This window comes from Tauraco erythrolophus, chromosome 3 (assembly GCF_009769465.1).
Source record: "Tauraco erythrolophus isolate bTauEry1 chromosome 3, bTauEry1.pri, whole genome shotgun sequence".
Taxonomy (NCBI): domain Eukaryota; kingdom Metazoa; phylum Chordata; class Aves; order Musophagiformes; family Musophagidae; genus Tauraco; species Tauraco erythrolophus.
Genome location: NC_141467.1, coordinates 38,436,951 through 38,461,434, shown reverse-complemented (window position 1 = coordinate 38,461,434; position 24,484 = coordinate 38,436,951). Strand labels below are relative to the sequence as shown.

At 36.3% G+C, this 24,484-nt stretch overlaps 1 protein-coding gene across 3 annotated transcripts in view; it reads left to right on the top strand.

Annotated features, from left to right (window-relative positions):
* ZNF236 (zinc finger protein 236) overlaps positions 1-24,484 on the top strand; it is an 86,964-nt gene that overhangs the window by 48,384 nt on the left and 14,096 nt on the right. The window contains exons 14-28 of one of the 3 annotated variants that reach the window (XM_086608530.1): positions 2,546-2,806; positions 3,091-3,341; positions 4,005-4,106; positions 9,100-9,251; positions 10,413-10,519; positions 10,612-10,763; positions 10,879-11,091; positions 11,532-11,811; positions 12,260-12,363; positions 14,827-15,192; positions 17,279-17,424; positions 18,658-18,901; positions 19,338-19,517; positions 20,779-20,931; positions 21,962-22,152. In XM_086608530.1, the coding sequence (XP_086464656.1) occupies positions 2,546-2,806; positions 3,091-3,341; positions 4,005-4,106; positions 9,100-9,251; positions 10,413-10,519; positions 10,612-10,763; positions 10,879-11,091; positions 11,532-11,811; positions 12,260-12,363; positions 14,827-15,192; positions 17,279-17,424; positions 18,658-18,901; positions 19,338-19,517; positions 20,779-20,931; positions 21,962-22,152 (2,902 nt within the window). The remainder of the gene's footprint in view (positions 1-2,545; positions 2,807-3,090; positions 3,342-4,004; positions 4,107-9,099; positions 9,252-10,412; positions 10,520-10,611; positions 10,764-10,878; positions 11,092-11,531; positions 11,812-12,259; positions 12,364-14,826; positions 15,193-17,278; positions 17,425-18,657; positions 18,902-19,337; positions 19,518-20,778; positions 20,932-21,961; positions 22,153-24,484) is intronic. The other 2 variants (XM_086608531.1, XM_086608532.1) reach the window with 2 other exon arrangements.

Sequence of the window (24,484 nt, the reverse complement as noted above, 5' to 3'; positions counted from 1 at the left end):
TGTATTAAACCTAAAAGAATTTAGGCTTACGTTGTAATCAAATGTTCTTGGCTTCATTTTTTTTCTTGAAGTTTGGTTCAAGTTCCATATAGTGGGTGTTTGTTACAGCCACAAGGTCATGGGAGTCACAGGAAAACTTTAGGTTGGAGGGGAACCAGTGGAGGTAACTAATCCAACTTTGTTTTCAAAAGAAAGGCTAGCTTCAAAGTTAGATCGGGTTGCAGTTTTACAGTCAGGGAGCTTTGACATTTAGTTGAGTTATCAAAAATCATTCCTTGATTTATAAACCATGAATAACTGGAGGAGAAAATATGAAAAAACCACCAAAGATCATGACTAGGACCTAAGGAAATTTTCCAAACAAGCAGGTGGCAATCTATTTGGTTTTGCAATGTAAGCTTTGTACCACTTTCTTACTCTCTCTGATTCAGATCATGTTCCTTATGTTCTGCTTACAAATCAAGTTCTGTATTGGTAGGTTCTCAAACTGGCTTGAAACAGTTCTTAGTTTCTATATACTGTCTTAATGGGAGGGAGGAAGTCTTGCAATATCACGTCTTTTTGTAACATCCTACGTAGATTTCTCACTGTCTTTTGTAGACACAATCAAGCTGGATTGATTCAAATCAAAATAATTTTAAATTAGTAAGTGTTGCTGGTCTGCATCATTACCACCTTCATTTTCCTTCATTGAAATAGTTGATTTTAATTGTGTTTCACACTTGTCTATTTTCTGAAAGAGAGTGTAACTGTCAGTGGTTAATTACCATTAAAATGTTAGTTGCCACTAAAGAGGACCTGATCTGCCTAAAGATGGCCTTATTTAGCCTAAACATAAGCTAAATGTATGCATATTTTACTGAAGCATTTGTAGTTTACAGTTTTATTTAGATTCATATTTTTTCATGTTTCATTTGTGTTAGAGAAATGTAGTTGACTGATTTACCTCCTTCATTTTTCTTTTTCACAGTTTGGTCAGGATCCTTTGAATGGAAATTGAAAGTGTTTTAATTACACAAGAATGTTAACAGCTTACTAGTTAATCGAGTGGCTTACATGTGCTGAATACTCACAGTTTTTTTTTTTCTTGTCAGAATACATTTGTGTTTGAAAATTCTGTTCTTCAAATTCCAGTGCTTGAATTCATTCTGCTGTTGGGTATACACCTACTCCAGCTCAGGATAAACTAGATTTAAAAGCCTCATCACTTACTACGTGCGTCTTTGTTTTTCTTCTCCCATACTGAAAATACAAAGATGTGATGGGGGTAACAATCACTTGCCACTGTGCTTTTTTCTGATTGATCTTTGCAAGAGAGTGCTGAGCGAAGCTTAGCTTAACTTGGCTTTTTTAGGCGTTTTGTAGAGGAGTTGGAAACTTTTCTCTTTTTCCTTTTTTTTTTTTTTTGTAAGTTGACATTGTTATACCTAAACTACTAGATTTGACACTTATGTGGTCAGTCTGTCTTCACTGAATGAGGCTCATCATTGCTTAGAAAGCTTGTTTTCCTCTCTGAAACAGAGGGAAATTCGTAGTAAGGGTATTTTCAATATAGCAGTGACTGAATAGTGTGTTATATTCTTCCACAGGCACACCAAGGAAGGGTTGGGATACCCAATCACAGCTTTCCATAGGTGTATATTGATAGCAAAACAGTAATCTTGGTATCAGTCACACTTTATTATGACATCTGATGTAGTGGTCATAGACTTCTAAGGCTACTGTAATCATAAGCCATCCCTAATTTTTCCCAATTGTAATAAATCTTGCTTCCTTTATCTTCCATTTCGTAGCATTCACATTGCCTTCCTCCTAGCTCTCACTCCTGGGTTGCTACAGTCGTAACCCTTAAAGTTCTTGTTGCACTCTGCTCCTTTTCCTAAACTGTCCTTCAGTCTGTTTTATGTCTCAGTGTAGTCCTAAAGGGAGACTCCTCCAGCACCTCTGGAAGGAAGGATATAGTGAGTGGGACATGTTGATAGTATAGGTGAGAGATTTTCTGCACTGGAATATTGTTTTCACATAGCAGTCTGAAAGACTAGTTGTGCTGTGCCTTGTTCAGGGCTATTCAAGATGGACATAGTTCTTTTCTGAAAAGTTTCATTATTAAATATAGTAGCAGTTGCTGTTATGAGGAGGACTTTGTACTTGTCTCCAAACTTTTGTGGACATTGTTTTAGCTGAATTGAGGAAAATAACGTGAATGATTATATACTAGTCTGAAGAACTATTATATTATCTGGCAAGGAAAAATTCAACCCAAATATTTGATTTGAGGCAAAATATGATCAGAAGAGGAGACTGGACTGTAGGACATAATTAAAACTGTCAGACAGTATTGCTTCTAGCCCTGCCAGTGGTGACATGCAGATAGTTTATAATTTATTAAAGCTTTAAATTCTGGATTTTCTTGACTAAGGCCTCTTCCATCCATACAACAGTCATCATAGTTTGCTTTATTTTGCTCATTTTAAAATCTTGTCTTTTAATAACTTCGTAAAACAAACTGTTATATCTACTTTAACTTCTGCTTTCTCTTAAAAAGGTCACATACTGGTGAAAAGCCATTTAAGTGCTCTCAGTGTGGAAGAGGTTTTGTGTCAGCTGGAGTTCTGAAAGCACATATTAGAACACACACTGGATTGAAAGCTTTTAAGTGTCTTATATGCAACGGGGCCTTCACTACTGGTGGTAGCCTCAGGCGACATATGGGAATCCATAATGACCTTCGGCCGTATATGTGTCCATATTGTCAAAAAACATTCAAAACATCACTAAACTGTAAAAAACACATGAAGACTCATAGGTATGTTTACAATTTTTATGTGAATCCTTCAATGTATTTCAGAATCCCTTCCTTAGACATACTTGGAAAGGTAGCTTTGCTCTGTAGCAAATGCTAGTAGTTGAATAAGGATGTTTATGTTATGTTTTTTCAGTGCTATTAATTGAATAACGTAACAAACACTTTAGTAGCTCTGAAGGTATAGTAAATTATGGTGTATAATAAAATAAAAATTTGTTCTCATGAATAGTTAGGATAACTATCTAACTGAAGCCATAAAAAGACCTTCTTACCGTTCTTTGCAGATATGAACTTGCACAGCAACTTCAGCAGCATCAGCAGTCTGCTTCAATAGATGATTCTACAGTAGATCAGCAGAGCATTCATGTTTCTACACAGATGCAAGTGGAGATTGAAAGTGATGAGCTACAGCAGTCAGAAGCTGTTGCAACAGATCAGCAGGCTATTTTAGAGTTAGACCAGCAGCCAGTAGTAGGCACAGAAGAAACAGCACTAGAACAACAATTGACTGATCAACCTTTAGAGCAAGATGAAGGTGAGTATTTGAAATATGATAAGGTTTATAATAATGTCAGTTTACAAGTTCTCAAATAACTTTTTCATTACAAATTTCAATGATTTGAATTTCAAGATAATGCAAGTCTAGAAAAATGCGTGGAGTAAGCGCTAACTACCCAAAGTATATTGTACAATTTCTTTCATTCATTGGTGTTTAGGTTTACTGTTAAAAATATAAAAAGATTGATTGAGGTTTGCACCATTTAGCTGTATCAAACAAAACTACTAAACAAATAAATAATACTATATGCACAAAGCTATACCACATCACCTTTATTATTAATAAAAAGCACTGCTATATAGTCTACTTAGGAAGTAATACCTGTGTTTTGAGGTGGGAAAATACAGAATATTTCATGTACTTATTCAATTAGTAATAGTGGAACAAAGTATTTTGATTTTGCTTACTTGCTCTGTTTCATGGTGTAATGAGTTAGCAAGTACCACAGAGGAATATAAATAAAGCCTACAATAAGCAAAGATTTAAATACCTATTCAGCTAAAATTTTTTGTTTATTTTTAATGCGGGAAAAATTCAGATGGCTATAAAATGTAGGTTTTGGGGAACAATTGAATTATCCAGTTAATTAAATCTTCTTTTCTTGATATTTTTTTCCTTGTCTTCCTTTCCCCATTTCAGATAGATTTGTGACATCCCAGCATGCTTTACAGGAAAACATCACTCAATTTGAACAACAAGCTATAACACAGCAGCCATTTGATCAACAGGGCTTATCACAAGGTTAGTAATAAATGAAAGTTTTTAACGTGATTTTTTTAAATCTGGCCTTACAGCATAGCTATCATAACGCATTTCGGAAGTTGGCATCCACAGTCAAAGTAACTACAATGCAGAGAACTTGCAAAAGAACTTTTTCTTAAATTACTATTTTGAAACTATATTTAGTAGAATATTTTGACTACCTAAATCTAAATAGATTTTGCTTTATGAGCTGATGTTTAGTCATTACAGTATGGGGTTTGTAGTCAGGCATTTCTTTTCTTTCCTTGATTGTGTTTGAAATTGCTGTCGCAGTAGACAGTTCACACTACTTTTCCTGTGCTCATGCTACCTGCTTATAACATGAGATGATCAGAAGCATGGTCTAAGATTTGACTGAGTAGCTGCTGGGTTTCGTTATGGAAAAAGACAGTGCAAAATATAATCACGTAAAAATCATACTTTCACCTGACCACAGCAGTTTCCTTTCTTATTTTATAAAGGTACATAAGTAACAAATTAAGAGGTTGTAAACATTTGGAAACTTCTTTTTTATTTTTTATTTTACCTACAGAATAGCGAGAAATATGCGTAAGGCTTATGTAGCCTGCAGAGAATGACGAAATGACTGTGATCCTTTGCTTTTCACTCCTGGATTTCTTGAGTTGTTGCTTGATATGAAGCTACGAGTTTTGTTCTAGTTTTTGCCTTTTGTTTTTTGTTTATTGTGTTTTTTTTGAGGAGGGGCAGGGTAGGGGATGGAAGGGAGGTATGTTCAAGGGAGTTTCATTTGTTTTGGTTGGGAAGCATACCTCACTGGCTGACCAGCTGATCTCTTCCTCCTTGTTTCTGACTCCAGCAAATAACTCCATGTTTATATAACTGGTAACCAGTAATTGACGTTCTATCTACTTCTCTGTTTTTAATTTCTTTCCCTGTTTAATTGTATAGCGCCTTTTGTAAAAATGTAATTCAATGTGCTAAGTTGCATGATACTGTGAAGAAGTAGTATCATTTGCTGCTGATTTTAGTTCTCCAGGTTGTGCTGCTTTGTATGTAACTGAGAAAAAAAAATTAAAGTCTCCGCCTTTAGTAAACTAGACTGAACCACGTCCTGTTAAAACCCTATGGATTATTTTCATTGGTTGCCTTTAACAGTTTTCCACATAAATGAAAAGAGAATACATAAAAAAGTGCAACCTTGCATTCTGTGTTACTCTCAAGAGTGGTAGTGGGTTTTGTTTCGATTTTTATTGTTCCTTTGAATTTGAAAATCCAATACGTAAACCTTGTTTTGTTATCTTATTTAGACTTCGGTTTCTGTGAATGTGTATCTTCTCCCTTAAATAAATACTGAGTACTGAGTGATTTCTTGGTGAAGGAGGAGACTCTTCTAGATCTCAAAAAACAATTCTTTTATCATCAGAAATCTAGGCTGATCATTGGCACATTATAAAATTGGTACAGAGAATCAAAACGTTTGTGGTGTGGTTTTGTGGTGTTTTTTTTTTTTTTTTAAGTCTCATTTGTATAAGTTGTCTCCTATTCTACTTGGAATCTCATCCACAGATTCCCAACTCTTTGAAGTTTCCTTGAAGATCCTGGAGCCCTTCAAAATTTTTGAATTTCAGGTAGGTAAGCATTTGCGCGGATGCATGCGTTAAATTGGTCGACCCTCTCCCTATGTCTGCATCTGTGCTTCATGCTCCTAATTTCTTTTTCTTATCAGCTAGGTAGAACATTCATGCTTAAAGCACTTAAATCTTTTTTATCGTTGGTGTTTATAGACTGTATTGTTAAAATATTTTGGCTCAGCATTTATAAATAAAACAAGATAGGAGTTTTAAAAAAAATCTTTGGTAGGTTTTTTTTATTTTTTTCTTTTTCCTTTTTTTAAGAAAAACAGAAAATCTTTGCATTTCACAGACGAGGCTGATCTCTAGGTCTGCACAGACCTGTCAGAACTTTTTAATTCTTTCAGGTTTATAATACTTTTACACAATTTCTGCTTTGTTCAGATAGATTTTTTTTCTTGATATGTTCAAGCTTGTAAATAAGTCTAGATCTTGTGAGCGTGCTGCTGTATCATACTCTATTCATTTGAGCTAGATTTGAAGACTGAGAAAAAGGACTTCAGTGTTCTTTGTAGTTTACATATTCAGACGTCTTCATTTGGAGACTTTTTAGTGAGGTCAGAACAACCAATTGGATCTCTTGTCAGAAAATGTCTTTGGGTTATTGATTATCATCTGTCACCAAATGTATTTGCATATAGATTATATCACCTTTTCTTCCTTTAAAGTCTCCCTGTAAGCATGGTTGAATGTTAATAATTCAACTAGTGGTGATAGGAGAGTGATCTTGAAAAACTACAGGAAGTCCAAATACTGTTATTCTGTAGCCCATGGAAATATACCTGTGCCACCAGTCTGCTGTTTTACTCTCCTATGAAGTTGATCTGCAACCTCGGGACTTGGAATTCCGATTCTTTCAGTAACTATTTACGCATTAATTCCAGTCAATACAGTTCAATTGGTTCCATAAGTTGCCTAGGAAGCAAACCTGCAAAATATTTAATTGCTCGTCACTGACCCTTATGGAGATGCACATGTGCATGTAGATGTGTTTGTAATGTTAGAATTCAAATGATCCGTCAGTAAAGACTTCAAGTTTTGTCTTAACTAAAATACTGTATTTGCTATGAACCATCATACTGTTGTTTTCTCATTCTCATGTGCAAGACATATCCTTCCACTAGTAAACTCATATCCAGAGTAGTCTATTTTTTCAGTATATTTTGTTAATGTAGGAGAGAATAGGTTGGGTGATGTCCTAAAGCCAAGAAAAAACAAGCAATACCAATGATTACTTGTACTGAAATAACACAAAATCCAATTCCAAGTTTATAGAACTTTGTAGTAAAAGACTTCCGTGTTATACAGAGTTTAAGATGCTCTGTGTTCTTTGCAGATTAAGCAAAATCTATAACAATCTATAACGATGAAAAGAGCAGAAAATAAAGGTTCTGAAATTTATTTTTGTCTCTCAGACCGAACATCTGTCTTTTGATATTTTTTTTTCCCTTTAGCATGCTCAAAATAGTCAGATCTTTTTAAAATTTTGAGTGGAAATTGACCTTCGTATTAGGTATTGAGCAAAATGGGGATGCATCATGTATATTCTTGTTACAGCGTTGGTTTGTATTTATTCCAGAATTACTTTCAGAAGTAGTATTTCTTTCTTCAGTTTGTCGCAAAATACCTCTAAATTCAGAACTCTTCTTACTGAGCATTTTGTTGATTGATCCTGGGAAATTTTTCAGGATGTCAATAATTGTTTTTATTAAAACACTGCGAAGTGAAACAGATCATGGTACAGTAACTTCATTTTTCCTTCTTAGCTAGTAAAAATTACTTACCAATTATAAAAAAGTGTCAGTTTTTTTAGACAGATGTTTCTTTGTACATTTAATAGTTATGTCCTTTTTTTTTTGTGTTGGCCATGGAAGAGACATCACTTCTGCTTCAGTTTCTTGAGGCCTGTTTTTCTGTGTTCTCATCAAGTGTAGTGGGAATAGCATTTTTCCATAAAGGTGCTTTTAAAATGTATTTGAAAATAGAAATTAGCAGCCCTCTTATTACCATAAAGCTTTGCATCGATGTTCTTCAGGCTACTTTTTTATTTTTTTTATTTCACTAAGAGTAATTGAGGTGCAAGGTTCAGCTTATTGAATCTTTTTTTCTTGTAATCTCAGTAGTTCTAGGAGAGAAAATAATGTACAAGTTTCAGCATTAGGTTTGGTGTTAAGTTACAACCTGACTAATAATGCTTTCAAGATTTCTTTACATTTGTTAGTTTTCATTCCATGGTGTAAGAAATAGCATACATGTAGGTTTTCTCCTGTATTGATAATGGTGGTATTCTGCTCTGAAAAGTGTCTTTTGGGAAAATTTCTGCTTAAACTTAACACATCCCAGTTTTTTATACACTGTCATTCAAAACGTTCTTTAAGCATTGCTTTTTTGGCCTTTGATGCTGTGATCATCTGATGTGGGTTTGTTTCTACCCTGTTTTCATAATCTTCACCCTTTTTGCCCACTAAAGGCAAACTGCACAGAAATAGTAAAATTGCTGCCCTTACCTTAATTACTAATTCTTGCGGCTTCATTTTTTTCAACAAAACATTGATTTTTTTTTTAATTTTTTATATATATTAGAAGTATTAGGGCTTAGAGGGGTTGATAAAAGGGCATCTCTAATAGCATTCAAACCCCCTGCTACCTGAGCTGTACTTCCCTGGCTTGGAGTTATTGATACAATCATTTCATTCATTCATTTAGAAAAGGAGGTGATAAATTTCTGATATTTCAGAACAACAAAACCGAATAAAAATTTCAGGCCTTTATACCAGATATGTGAATAAAAATATGTGTATTTTTTACTTTGCAGTTTGCCTTTGAGAGGCTCTACTTTACTGTTATCTAAAGAGTGGGAATATGTGGAGGAGATCCAAAGTAGGAGAAAATGGGGTTACTTTATCAGAAACTGGAGTTCTCCTATTGGGTCATCTCCTCCACTCCCCCGCCATCCTCCCCACTGAGCTTTGCATCCTTGTGATCGGCTTCCAGTGTAGTTAAGGGAGCGTGGTACCAACGTGGATAAAGGGAGATGGGTCAACCTGTTTGACACATGCATGCTTACATACAAGAAATTCAAAATTTCAATGGCTCTAAGGTAATTGTCGCACCTCGAAGAAACTTCAAACAGTGTTTTTCTGTGGAGGAGATTTTCCAATAGAATTCCAGCTAATGGTAAGTAGCCCTGTTATGCATATTACGTAGATGCCAGAAACATTTGTGTATTTTGCCACTCAACAGTGAAGAGTATAAAATGAGTATTACTGTGTGGTAATACTGCTTAATCTCTTTTGAAGGTAGTCTTCAGGAAAGTGTGGTGTTATTCAAAGTCCAATTCAGTGTGTTTTCCAGGTTTGTGACTGTTTAATTTCTGACAGGTTTTACAGTGAATGACAGCTACAATCAACAGACTCAATTTCCAGCTGTACAGCAGCTGCAGGATTCAAGCACACTTGAATCTCAGGCTCTTTCAACGAGTTACCATCCACCAGCCCTCCTTCAGGTTCCAAATACAGACACTATTAACGTAGTAAGTACTTCTGGAAGGCAGAATTCATTGTTCTGTGTTCAGCGATGAGTTTCTTTTAGCTGTTTTATTGGCGATTAGGTAAACTTGAGACGTTTGAAAAGTTTCATGATTTCTTTTCTAGATTGCTTATGTTTAACAACTGGAAAATAAAAGGGTTGGGGGAGGATAAGTGCTGTGGCTACAGGTTTCTAAAAAAAATAGTTGTATATTTTGATGCTCTAGGCTTTAAAAAGGATATGATGCTATAAAGTTGGATTGTAAGTCTAAAACTAAGGAAAGGACCTAATGTTATCTTATAATTTGACATTATTGCACTATATTCTGCCCTAGTTCTTTAATTTCTGTAGATATAGATATGATCAAGCAATAAAAATAACATTATAAATGCATAGTGATCATTTATGGAGCTTGCATTTTACAATGTATGATGTTCTTTCATGGCTCTCATCTGGTTAAATTTGTAAAAGAGGTTAATTGCTAAAAGTACAATTTAAATATAACTTTTTATGATGATAGCAGTACCTAGCATGAAGACCATCTGTGGTCATGCGCTTACCACTATGATTTGCATGAATTATTGTCCCTTCATACTTGTTTTTAAAGGGCAAATGCCAGTCAGAGAACTGAGGTGGGTTTTAGGATCTGAAAGAGTTTGAGTAATTTAGCCTACAGGCTTTGGAGTTCTCTTCAAATCTTACAACATGCTGTCATTCTCAAGGAGTAGTCTGTGGTGGTTTTTGCTTAGAGGAAGAACCCGTTCAAAAAGAAGTGAAGTCTATCAGCACCACTGTGCATTTTGCTACTCAGTGTAGGGCTTATACTGTTTAAAATGGCTGTTTTGGTATTAAACGTAACCCCTGAAACACCAGAAAATCTATGAGACTCGAGACATGTTTTTGTCTAGGTTCGCAGGGAGATAGATGGAAGTACACCACGTTGTCTGTTTATTCTGATTCAGTAGATGTACATTTTGCTGCTTTCCTTCTCACTGTGAAAGAGCGAGGTATCATATTGCACTCTTAATTTCCTGTCAAAAAATTATGAAAGTGTCATTTTGGTTACTTGTGTTGAGTGTAAGTGCTGTAATCTTTTTTTTGCCTGCTTCTGTGACTTAATTTCAGTGTTGTGTTATTGAAATTTACTGGAAGTTTTGATTTCTAGACTACTCGTTTGATACAAGATCAGACATCACAAGAAGAACTTGAATTGCATACCCAACGGCCTCACTTTCTTGAGGATAACGAAGATCAAAGCAGGCGTTCGTATAGGTTTGTTACACTTTTAGATTGTCATAGAATTTTCTGAATCTTTTATGAATAGTAATTACATGCCACTAATGAAAACAATTTTCTTCTAATAGATGTGAATATTGCAGCAAAGGTTTTAAGAAATCTAGTCACTTGAAACAACATGTACGATCACATACTGGTGAGAAACCTTACAAATGCCAACTCTGTGGCCGTGGCTTTGTTTCCTCAGGAGTTCTTAAGTCACATGAGAAGACTCATACAGGTAACAGAATATGCCAGCTCTATATTAGCTTAACTCACATTTGGGTTTTGTAAATGTCCTATATAAGTAAACTTAAACAAATGGCATGCTACTTATTTGTTTCTGTTACTTTAAGGAGTTAAAGCATTCAGCTGTAGCATTTGCAATACCTCCTTCACAACTAATGGCAGCCTTACGAGGCACATGGCAACTCACATGAGCATGAAGCCTTACAAGTGCCCGTTCTGTGATGAAAGCTTTCGAACAACTGTTCACTGCAAAAAACATATGAAAAAACATCAGGCAGTCTCCTCAGCTGTAGCAGCAGCTACAGAAACAGGAGGAGGAGGTAAATTGTTTCATTTTTACTCTTATAGTCCTTGCTACGAAACAAGTACAAATGTTTCAGTGGATTACATGAATACTATAACAGTAATCTTATAAATTAGCCATCCAGCATGGAAAGTGTCTAATGTCCACAGCCACTGAAGTTTCTCTGTTATGTAAATTGCTTAAAGAAATCAGTTTTCCAGGAGTAGAGCATTTTTTGTCCTAAATTACTAATACCTGTATTTAATTATTGTAAAAATAAGGAATACAGATCAAGCTTTATTTGAAAGAAATGCAGACATGAGTAGTTAGACCCCTGAAAGAGATTTAAGTCCAAGGACGTAGTGTAGTGGCCATGTGTTTAATAATAAACCCTTGTATTTTTGCAGTTTCAGCTGACAGATCAAACTAAACAGACGTGTGGTTTTGTTTGTTTTGTTTTGTTTTGTTTTTTAATAGTTGCATGTGTTGAAGATGATGATGAAAACTCTGAAAGAACTTCCAGAAAATCTCGTCCTGGTGTCATAACTTTTACAGAAGAAGAAACAGCAGAACTGGCAAAGATTAGGCCTCGAGAAAGTGCCACTGTCTCAGAAAAAGTTCTTGTCCAGTCTGCTGCAGAGAAAGACAGAATTAGTGAGATCAAAGATAAGCAAGCAGAATTGGAAGCAGAGCCCAAATATGCCAACTGTTGTAGCTATTGCCCCAAAAGCTTTAAAAAACCCAGTGATTTAGTCAGGTAAGCAATGGAAAATTTTTATATATTTTCAATTTTCTAGATTCTTCACCAGAAACTTAGCAGTAACAGTTTCATCTAACTTTTTTATGCCTAAGCTAAAGTTTAACTCATATTTGCACACATTTTTCTTTTTCAGAATGGTTTAAACAAAATGTGTCAAAATGTTATGTATTCTAAATACGACTAAACCAGCCTTTTCATATTTCCTGCAGTATTAAAATGATTATTAGGAAATTATTTTTTTTTCTTGCTAGGACTTGCATACAAAAACATGTAAAATCAGTTTGAAAAATGGCAAATGCTTAAATCATCTTTACTAGCTCTGCTTAATGTAATGTTAATATGAGTATTCAATTAATTTTAAAATTAGTAAGATACAAGATTAAATATTTTTACAAACTGACATAAAAGTAGAAATTCACATAGACATGTATTCTGAAATTATTAGGCATGTTCGTATCCATACTGGAGAGAAGCCGTATAAGTGTGACGAATGTGGGAAGAGTTTCACTGTAAAATCCACTCTGGATTGTCATGTTAAAACACACACAGGTCAGTAAGATTTTGAATGTATTTGTTTAGAAACTGGTTACTTTCTTGACAGACTGTTTTAACTAAAGATTTTGCAAGGAAATGGTATGTTTCTCTACGATCTGGAAAATGGCACTGTGAATGCAGTGCTTGGTGAAATTTGGTACTTACTGCGTCATCAAATTAATCATATTACGATATTTTTTATAAACCATATTATTATAGCCCTCTACATCAATAGGCTTATGAAGCAGTCATAGTCTTAGCTCATGGAAAAACTACGTATGTATCTGTAATATTTTAATTTCAAATCTGCTGTAATATTTCAATACTAAATGATTTTACTGAGCAAGAGGATGGAGCTGGAGGATTTTATAAAATTAAGTTAAAAAAGTGATAAACGATGTTTGTGCTGCTGAGTAGATTGAAAGAGTACAAAAAAATTGAGCATTCAGCTATTTGAATCATGTAAGTTGAACGTAAACCTAATTTCTGTAGTATTTAGGTTTCTACAGTAGTTTTTTGTATTCTTAAGAGAGATCTGATTTTAGTTAGTAGTGCTTTTCAACCCACAGTGGCATAGCATGTAGTAGGATAACTGATGTCACATGTTATTTTATTTTTGCCTTCACTGCTTTTCTAATATCCTGTATATGTAACAGTTCTTGTTGACATTTTATTTGGGTAGCCAGCAGTATGGTGTCAGTGTAGAAGAGATAAAACGCTCTTAATTTTACTATATTTGAAAGAAACGCCAGTCTGGTGTTTGCCATTCCTGGATGACTTCTTTTCTCAGTTTGTGATCATCTTCCCTCCAAGTTTCCCTGTGATCTCTACCTCCTTGTTTTATAGTTTAGACTTACACGTCTTATGTAGACTCCCTGTCTGATAGTTTTGCATTTAATGTGTCTTTTTTTTTTTTTTTTCAAATTCTTAGTATTTATATAAAGCCCAAGAGTGAGGTCATAATCTGATTGAATATTTTAATGTCTGTTTAAACAGGACTTCAAATGTTCAGTTTGTTCGACTCTGCTTATTTTTTTGTTTTGCTAACTTTTCTTTCTTTCTCTCTCTCTCTTTTTCCCCCTCCCCCTTTCTCTCAATGAATATTTTTTACTTTAGTGGGAAAAATGTTTTTCTTTGTGGTACTCTGAATATGATAGCTTTGCAGCAGCCCAGATCCCCATTGTCTTATTGGTTCATGTTATACCCGAGCTCTTTCTTCTCCGTTACTTGAAAGAATATTGTTGGAATTTTTACTTAATTTTGTTGAACAAAAAGTGACAACAATGTTAGCATTTTATAATCTAAATCTGTAATCTGAAGTAGGTTGAATTGTAATTCGGTAATCTGATGATTCTTCTGTGTAAGTGGAAACTAGAACTCAATAGCAGGAATCTTAGGCACACATTGGTTTTGTGACTTCTTTACCAAATGTAAATGACGAACATCACCTGAATACAGAGTATCAGAATACGTTCTGATCTGGAAGTTGAGTTGACTTTTCTTTCAGATTTGATACAATGGTTTGCCAGGTAAAAATAATAACTTAATCACACTTAATACTACTTCTCCCCCCCCTCCTCCAATGTATTTTTCCATCAGAGCTATAGGAAAGTCTTGATTTTGTTCTTTGGTAAGACAGCTGTGCAAAAGACATCGTTTTATTCCCCTTGTTTAGCTAGGAAGCAATATCATACTGGAAGGCCTGGGAATTTCAGGAGTCATAATGGATTTTCAGCTACAGTGGCATGTTTTCTGCTAGATATTTACATTATGCATTTTGTGAATTTTACAATTGCACATATTGTTAAAGACACAAACTTCGTAGTTAACTGTTATTTGTAGTACATTAAAAATTCCATTTGAGACCAAGGATTTTTTTCAAATGTTATGCAATCTGAAAGGAAAGGGAAGAAAGAAGACTGTATGTGTATAGATGAGATTTCTCTACTTCTAGATTACTGGGAGTTGGTTGATATTTTGTTTTAGAATATTATCTCGCAAATTTTATTCTTTTCCTACTTGTAATCCGTTAATACTAGTCAGTATTGAGGTAAAGGCTGAAACGGAAGAATAAAGCTGCTGGAATTAAAAAGGAAATGAGTGACTAAGTAAGGTGAAGAGGCCAAGGTGAAACTTTTAATTCTCCGGTTTTATGAGCTGTGTAGTTCAAACAACTTGATTAGTCAAGAAGGTGAGAGATGATGAGGAGGACAGGGGCATCAAGGTGACCAAATAAGATTCTGCCTGAAAGCTTTAACAGCATATTAAGTTTTAGAAATAGGAAAAAATGAAGATACCCTTAATTGAGATCCTTAATTAATTTGAAAAGCAGCCAAAACTGTAAAGAAAAAGGCTAATTATTTCAAATTTATTCTGTTCAAATGAGTGAAGAATCTGTATTTTTTGGAATTGTTGGTAGAGTACTATTGATTTTTAGAGGTTTTATTACTTACCTCTCTGTTTTTGAAACTTTTCTAGGCCAGAAACTCTTCAGTTGTCACGTATGCAGTAATTCTTTTTCTACAAAAGGGAGTCTAAAAGTCCACATGCGTCTGCATACAGGAGCAAAGCCCTTTAAATGTCCACACTGTGATTTACGGTTTCGTACTTCAGGGCGCAGAAAAACCCACATACAGTGTCATTATAAAACAGAGACAAAGAAAGTTAGGAAGCCGGTCACCCGTACTTCAGCTGAGGGACTACAGCCAGTCAGTCTTCTTAATTCATCCTCAACAGACCCTAATGTTTTCATCATGAATAACTCCGTTTTGACGAGTCAGTTTGATCAAAATTTACTTCAACAAGGACTCGTGGGCCAGGCTATCCTGCCTGCTTCAGTGTCAGGTAAAAATCGATGACTTTTTTGTGGTGGTGTTGAGATCAAGTACTGAACTTTGCTTTCTGTTAGAGTTCAGAAAATTATGCCAAACGCTACTTCCAAGCAGGTAAGAGTTGTACCGAATTTATGATTTGATGCATGGTGGTGATATAAATAAAAATGTATTTATTTAAGAATGAAGGAGAAAACATATGCAGCTCACCTAAAAAGATCTCTTCGGTTCTGCTGTAGTGTTACACTGCAAAAAGGAAAAAAATACAGATAAGGAGTATTTTTGGTAATACACTGTTGCCTTTTCTTAAAAAAGAGAGAAGCAAAACAGTTATTGTGTAAGCTTTCACTTCCTTAAGCTTTATTTCATATTCAAGCATTAGATCCTAGAGCAAAGAAAAGCTTGTCTACACTAGTTATTTACATAAATAATGAAGAGGGTCTTTTAAGTGCACATGCTCTGCTGTACATGTGTAGTTAATGGTCCAAAACAGAAAGGAAAAAGAATACCCCAAAAAAACCCACAACCAAAGCCAAACCAAGAAAACACTTTAGAAATACAAAAAAGTGCTAGAATAGACATGTATGTTGAGTAACTAAATGCTTAGGATCTTAAGTCTTACCAATTGACAGTGGCTACAGCTGCATTCATAGATTCATAGATTTCTAGGTTGGAAAAGACCTTAGAGATCATCGAGTCCAACCATCCCTAATCCCCATTAAACCATATCCTCAAGTAGATCATCCACCCTATTCTTAAATGTGCCACAGACCATTCTTTAACTGAGGCCAACTGGAATGGGATACCCAACATGCTTTGTGTTGCAAGTACAAGACGTTTTGAGAATGATCCTTGCTAACTTCCAAGTTACTTTCAGGAATTGCTGATCTGAGTACTAGCTGGCCTCAGGCAAAGGTAGCACAGGTACATTTTTAAGAACAGAGTAGTGTTCTGGTGTCTGAAAATGTTCCCTGGTACTGGTAAATTTAGTACTTAAATTGTGGGTCTTGGACTGTCTGTCCGCTGCTTCTGAGTGAGACATTGAGTTTCTGTGCTGCTTTGGCACTTTTTTGAGTACCTGTCTATGATTTTGAAGGTGTGCTCACAAATTCACAGTAATGTATCAGTCTCATATTTCATGGTAGTCATTCCAGCTTATCTGATTCAACTAAATTGTTGTCCAGGACCAACAAACTGTTGGTTGTTTGGAAGATACTGGTTAATGCTATTTGACAGGCACCATTTGTGATAAATTTGTGATTAAAAACTGTCTGATGTTTGCTTGGATTTTTGAGTGAACACCGTAAGGAGGAGTCTCTAGCATGTTCAGATGTCCTAGAAAGAGTCAGGAGCCTTCTTAAATAGAGGTCAGTGATTTGCATTTTGCCTGGACCAGGTATTTCTTGGGTGCATTGTAAAGCAGATATATTGTACTAAAGGATTTTGGAGAGGGAGAGAGATGTTTTTAAAGCATCAACCAAAGGAGACTGGTTAATCATACTGAAGGTGTTTGGAGAAGAAGATATGTCAAACAGAAGGTGACTTTTTCCTTATGTTCTCTCAAGGCCTTTTGTAGAGATGATCTATTCAACTTTTGAAATTAGGAGCTTTCTAAATTCTAAAGATTTCGTATTTCAAATGCTACTGTACCTTTTTTTCCATCCACATGAGTACATAGGTTGAACTTTGATACCTTCTTGAACAATGTTTGTGCTGTGCAGAAATGTGACAGTAGCTTTCATGTGTATGCTCACAGTCAGAATGCACATATGTGTGAGTGCTGCTTGTATTTAGGTGTGGCACACTCGGCAAGGAAGTTTATTCCAAATTTCTCCGGGTTACCTGAGATATTCTGGAGCGATTCTTGTTTTGTAAGATGCTAGCTAGTGCTTAAATATTAACAATCCTTAAACTGCATAGAATTTATGAAGCTGTGAAACAGGCAATCATCTGCTTCAGAGTATTTTTCTTGGCATGAATAAATGTGTATGTATGTGTATAGCTTCTGTATTGATTTAATTTTTAAAAATAAACAAGCTTAAAGAGGCAGTCAGTAATGATAAAGAAAAACATTATAATATGGCTGTTTTCTTTGGTAGCTGGAGGTGACTTAACTGTGTCCTTGACAGATGGTAGCTTGGCCACTCTTGAAGGAATACAATTACAACTTGCTGCTAATCTGGTTGGACAAAATGTTCAAATTTCTGGAATAGATGCCACCGGTATTAACAACATAACGTTACAGGTAGGTTGCTCACGGTTTCTTGCTTGTAATGTTATAGAGTCACTTTGAGGGCTGAAGGAGGTTTAATGAGCATACTTACTTGTGGAATGTCCCATGCCAATGCCATGCTGTATCAGTTGTACCATGTTAAGAGATGTAGACAATAGCTGCACAGCTATCCACAATGGTGGTGGCTTTTTTGTGTTCTGGTTTCTTTCAATTTTTCAGGTTTTGTTTTTTAGACCTCTGTGATTTTGGAAGATTGCTTTAAAATCTCTCTTTTTTTCTTTTAATTCCATTTTGTCTTTTCACTTTAAAAGCGTTTTAGGCTAAAGCTCCCCACCCCCTCCCCCAAAAGAAACTCCCTGCAGAAACAAACCAACCCAAATTATTGCATAAAATGTTCTTTTCCTTAACATAAGACACTGGTGTTATTTGGCAAGTTTTTAATTTCTAAACTCACAATTTAAATTCCCATTGAGCTTACAAAATGAATAACAGAAAAAGGTGAGATGATTACATTTAAAAATAGATATTTAAAATCATGTGAAAGAATGGTTTTGATGAATTTGATTGTGTTTGATCAATTTCACAGAATCATTGAGGTTGGGGGAGACCTCTGGAGGTCACCAGGTCCAACCCAAGGGTCAGGGAAGAGTCCTCTTCAGAGTTGCATTGGTCTGCCCAGAGTCTGTCTATGCAAGAAGTTTTTAGCGTAAACTGAAGAAAACTGTATTTTAGTTTTGTTTCCCCAGTCCCCAAACACTCATCCCTAAAAAGTAAAATATCTATTTTTAACTGTTGAGAACAGATGTTTGACTGTGAACTGAGATCTGAAGGAGCCCTAGGAACTGAAAAAATAGATAATCTCTGATATCGGTCTCTGTCTGCTCCATGTCTTTTTGCTTTCAGAGACATGAAGACTGCGATAAGTGTTACATGCAACAGTAAGGCAGTACAGAATGCCAGTATTGTGGGTATCTAGTGCCCAGCGTGCTCATATGGATCTATGATCTTGATTTCCCAAACGTTTTCCTGAGGGAAGAACCTATAGCTGAAGACTGTTTACGTATTGACTTTGGCGACTGGCTGTTTACAGGCACTTAAAAAATAAATTTGAGTTGAAAATGTTTAATTTAAAAGTTTGATATACTCTAGATATCTCTATATGCAACCCTTTGAATTCTACGTTTATGTTAAGACTCTTCACTTAACCCGTATTTGTTAACTTCAAATTGAAAACTTGCTTTTCAGATTGATCCAAGTATTTTACAGCAGACGTTACAGCAGAGTAATTTACTTGCTCAGCAACTAACTGGAGATCCCAGTATGGCTCCGCAGAATCCCTCCCTGCAGGCAACAGAAAATGCAGTGCCGGCTAATGTGGTTATCCAGCCTATATCAGGCCTGTCTTTGCAGCCCACAGTAACGTCTTCCGCCAACATGACAATAGGATCCCTGTCGGAGCAAGAGTCTGTGCTGACAACCAGTGCTAGTGGTAAGCAGTGCCAATAGTGTTACTGTGCTTTGAGTGTCTTAGTTTTAATTACAGTGGTACCCACAGAGAGAAAATCTGCCCTCCGTCCCCAAATAAGCATGCAGTTCTTGTGTCAGCATCTTCAGCAAATTTTACAACTTTGTTTTAATATTTTTGAATGTGATTTTTTCGGAAGGCAGCTATACAATGAAAATATTGAAGAACATTTATACTCTTTAGAAACATGCAGAATCTTTGTTTTGAAGGTCTTAGCCTGCAGAGGAATAAATTGGGTATGAAAACAATTTCTTCTTTAAAGTACAAGTTTTCACATCTTACCGTGGCTGCATCTTTAATAGTAATTTAGAAAGTAATGCATTAATTGCTGTAAAAATTCAATCTATTATAAAGAAAGGATATTAGTGGAATTTTTTTGGTTCTACTCGCTTATATTTAGGTGCACAGGACATCTCTCAAGTTATGACTTCACAGGGTATGGTATCATCTTCAAATGGACAACACGAGATAACGTTGACCATAAATAATTCCAGTTTGAGTCAAGTTCTAGCTCATGCTTCGGGTTCTACTACTACGAGCTCGTCAGGAAGTCCTCAAGAAATCACTCTTACAATATCTGGTTGGTATTTTTAATGATCTTTAATGGTACCAGATCTCCATTTTATAAAGTTACAGTACAGTAGCATTTGAGAATATTTTCACTGTCCACAGCTTTTCTGTGATATTTTTTTTATATTCATCAGCTTTAAAAGGTATTCCCTGAATCTGCTTTTGAAAACCAAATGCATTTGCTTTGAGAATGCATGTTGGATTTGTTCCCTATTTTATTCATAGCGGTGGTTCAACAGATACTTTTCTCAGCGGCAAAGCCCATATGGCCAGTTCTTGTTTTCTCACGGTGCCTCACTTGAGGTAGTGCAACTTCTGGGTAATACTGGGATGGTAACAAGTATAGCAAGCATTGGAGATGAGTTTATTTAATGTAGTTTTGTTTAAATGCCTGTGGAACCGTGTTCCAAAAGATGTTCTGACCATTGTTTAGATACACTGTTCGGTCTTTATAATATGTGGTTAATACTTAAGTTTCTTTTGAAAAAAGTTAGACCAATTTTCTTACTATGTCTTAGAGAGTGATCCTATATACATTATAAATAGCTTTCCACTTCTGCCAAAGACAATTTGTATTTTGTATTACTACATTTCTTTAATAGATCCAGAAAAATATTCAGTGCTTTTCTCTCTTTTCCTTTTTTTTTCTTTTTTTTTGTTTTCTCTTTTTCTATTTTCTGTAATTTTTTGAAGTGTCATGACAGTAATGTCTGTTAAGTTATCATGTTTCCCCACCTGTGTTTTTCCTGCTTGCTAATGGACGTTGCTTATTAAAGAAAATGGAGTATAGCTGTCCAACAACTGATAGAATCTGCTTTCAGTTTCTGTGTACCATGTTTTTTGACCATTTCACAAAATTAACACTACGTGAAAGTGATATCTTTTCCAAAAGAGGACATGTTCAGTGCAATTCATTTCATATAGTAGAACTGAAAAAAATAATAATCATGTTTTAACCATTAGTCTTTAGTTTACTAGGTTTTATGGTTTCACAGAGGTGATGCCCTAAATCTAACTAAGCAAGATCAGTATTTGTCTTACTAATAAGCACAGGCATTTCTATACATGTTAGTATCTAGATATGCATAATCAAATCTGTAATAAAAACTTGTTGACCCTCTGCATAAAAATCTGCTTAGAAATGAATTTTTTATTTTGGTTGGGTTTTTTTTCTACTTTTCTTATTTTATGATTATTCGTTTATAGTTCTAGGTACAGTAGCAGAATAATGTTGAGACATTCCAGTTATAATAGAACTTATTTCTGTTCAGGCCAAGATCTTATTCAGCATAATTCTGGAGGCAGTGATCTGAATAGTGGCTTAAGGCTGACAGCACCAACCATCAACAGTCAGACTACAGGTGCTACGTTAACTATAAGCAACGACCAGCTTCTTTCTCAGGGCACTTCACTAAATGCTCCAGGTATGCATACAGTGATTTTTCTAATTAACAATAATAACATTTTGTTAAAAAATAGATGTTAGACTAGGTAACTAATTCTGAAATAGTATAGTCTTGCACATTACAATTCAGGAATTACATGGCTTTGCGTGTTTTCTCGCTAGCCTTAAATTGTTATGCCATTTAAATGAGTTTATTTTAAATTAATTTAATTTAATTAATTTTGTAATTAATTTTCTTTACTCTTATGCATACTTAAAATTTCTCCGTCTTCCTTTTCCTTTCATCTGTCTCCTTTCATAGCTTCCTTTAGTGCTTGTATATGTCTATAAAGCAAGTGTGCTTTAATGTCACACTGAGGGAAGCCTACTCCAGAGTATCCTGTAAGATTTGAATGTTAAGGCATGCTCTTGCGTAGTGAATTAGTAAATGAAATAGTAAAACCAGACAGTTTTGTTGTAACTTCTGTCTCATCTTCTCAGGTTTTTGGAGCTGATCATAACCTGAGAGCCTTGAGGCCTCTAGTCACATGTTGGCAAATCTGTAATAAAATATTGCACAGCTTTTATAGTCTCTGTAGTCTGTATAATCTATAAACTGTTGTGAAATACCTATTAACAATACACTGGCCTTTTTTGCTGTGATGGATTATCAACCATGTTGCAAGGATAAGATGGGAGTGTTGGGTTACAGAGTTTTCAGATTTTTGTTTCACTGCCATGAGTCGAAGTGTATTTCATTGAGAATTCTGAAAGTGGTCAGACTACAGAAATGTGTAACCTGAAACTTCTTCAGGTGTCTTTTTGGCAATGAGTCGTCTCCCACATGCCATGTTACAAAGTTATTGCTTTGCATTATGATGTTCATCAAGCTACATTCAGATGTAATTTTTCTATCATCTGACCTCTGATGCTTTTTCACACATGATTAGCTGTTTAACTGATGTATTTGCTTCCAGAATAGAAAGTGAATTAGAAATTACTAAGTTCAATTAAAATAAGTTTGCAGCCAAGAGTTGATCTTTTTTTTCACTGTTTTGCATATATTCCAGAACTTAATACAACAGGTGGAACAAACCTTCCTTCAACAACACCCATATCTCAGTCTACAGTTTCGGCCCAGAATTTGGTAATGTCTTCATCGGGAGTTGGAGGAGATGGTAGTGTCACCTTGACTCTTGCTGACACTCAGGGAATGTTGTCAGGTGGTCTTGATGCAGTTACACTTAATATCACTTCACAGGTAAGCAATGCTTTTCTGAACTGACAGATGTTTCTGTCTCACAGGGCAGGAATTGGAGATTTTGCTTAGAAAATAATTTTGCTCTGTATTTGAAAATTCAGTAATTCAGTTAACTTTCCTTCTTTCTGCCAACAGTGTGTGCAGACTGACATCTAGAAGCATAAAATATTTAAACAGAAATACGGATAAATATTGCAGGATTTTTTTTTTGCAATGAACAGATAAGTTCTACTGTTTCAAACATTGTTTGAGATCAGTTTTTAATGATAAACTAAACTATGTACTTCATCATTATTCAGTAGTATATCTTAGCATTCCTAAACTTTTTATTGTTTAATTTGGTAAACTCGTATTTTACTTCTTGTGAACATGAGAGTTGAAGAGCCGTTGCGACAGTTTCTTTCACGACAAATATCAGGACAGAATCTAAATTAAATTGACTGTCCTTAATAACAGGTAGTGTTATAAGAAATGTTATAAGGATAGTGCTGTATGCACTATCATATAAGGCCTATAGAGGCCATGAGAAGGCCTATAGAGGGTGGAAAAAAGGACAGGTAGCCTGGAAAGAATACGGAGCAATTGTCTGAGCAACCAGAGATCAGGTTAGGAAAGCTAAAGCCCTGATAGAGTTAAATCTGGCCAGGAATCATAGAATCATAGAATGGTTAGGGCTGGAAGGGACCTTCAAAGGTCATCTAGTCCAACCCCCTGCAAGGAACAGGGATATCTCCAACTAGATCAGGTTGCTCAGGGCCTCGTCCAACCTGGCCTTGAACGTCTCCAGGGATGGAGCATCCACCACCTCTCTGGGCAACTGTTCCTGTGTTCTACAACTCTCATGGTAAAAATTTTTTTTTTTTCCTAATATCCAATCTGAATCTACCTCCCTCTATTTTAAAACCATTACCCCTTGTCCAATCACAACTGGCCCTCCTGAACAGCCTCTCCCCATCTTTCCTGTAGGCCCCCTTGAGGTACTGGAAGACCGCTATAAGGTCACCCCGGAGCCTCCTCTTCTCCAGGCTGAAGAGCCCCAACTCTTTCAGCCTGTCCTCATAGGAAAGGTGCTCCAGCCCTCTTATCATCTTCGTGGCCCTCCTCTGGACCCTCTCCAACTGGTCCATGTAAAACATCAAGGACAACAAGAAAAACTTCTATAGCTATGTCAGTGATAAAAAGAGATCTAGGGAAAATGTAGGCCCTCTCCAGAAGGAAACGGGGGGCCTGGCTACCTAGGATATGGAGAAGGCTGAGGTTCTCAATGGCTTCTTTGCCTCAGTCTTCACTGGCAAGAGCCCCAGCTGCACAGCCCGAGTCACAGAAGGCAAAGGCAGGGACTGTGAGAATGAAGAACCGCCCACTGTAGAAGGTCAGGTTCGAGACCATCTAAAGAACCTGAAGGTGGACAAATCCATGGGACCTGATGAGGTACATCCACAGGTCCTGACGGAACTGGCAGATGAAGTTGCTAAGCCACTATCCATCATATTTCAGAAGTCGTCACAATCTGGTGAAGTTCCCAATGACTGGAAAAGGGGAAACATAGCCCCCATTTTTAAAAAGGGAAAAAAAGAAGACCCAGGGAACTGCAGGCCAGTCAGTCTCACCTCTGTGCCTGGCAAGATCATGGAGCAGATCCTCTTGACGACTATGCTAAGGCACATGGAAAATAAGGAGGTGATTGGTGACAGCCAACATGGCTTCACTAAGGGCAAATCCTGCCTGACTAATTTGGTGGTCTTCTATGATGGGGTTACAGCATTGATGGATAGGGGAAGAGCAACTGACATCATCTACCTGGACTTATCCAAAGCACTTGATACTGTCCCACACGACATCCTTGTCTCTAAACTGGAAAGACATGGTTTTGATGGATGGACCACTTCACGGATAAGGAATTGGCTGGATGGTCGCTCTCAAAGAGTTGTGGTCAACGGTTCAATGTCCAAGTGGAGGCCTGTGACGAGTGGTGTTCCTCGGGTCAGTACTGGGGCCGGTGCTATTTAACATCTTTGTTGGAGACATGGACAGTGAGATCGAGTGCACCCTGAGCAAGTTTGTAGATGACACCAAGTTGTGTGGTGTTGTGGACACGCTGAAGGGAAGGGATGCCATCCAGAGGGACCTCGACAGGCTGGAGAGGTGGGCCTGTGAGAACCTCATGAAGTTCAACAAGGTCCTGCACATGGGTCAGGGCAATCCCAAGCACAAGTACAGACTGTGCGGAGAATGGATTGAGAGCAGCCCTGAGGAAAAGGACTTGGGAGTGCTGGTGAATGAGAAGGTCAACATGAGCCGGCAATGTGCACTGGCAGCCCAGAAAGCCAAC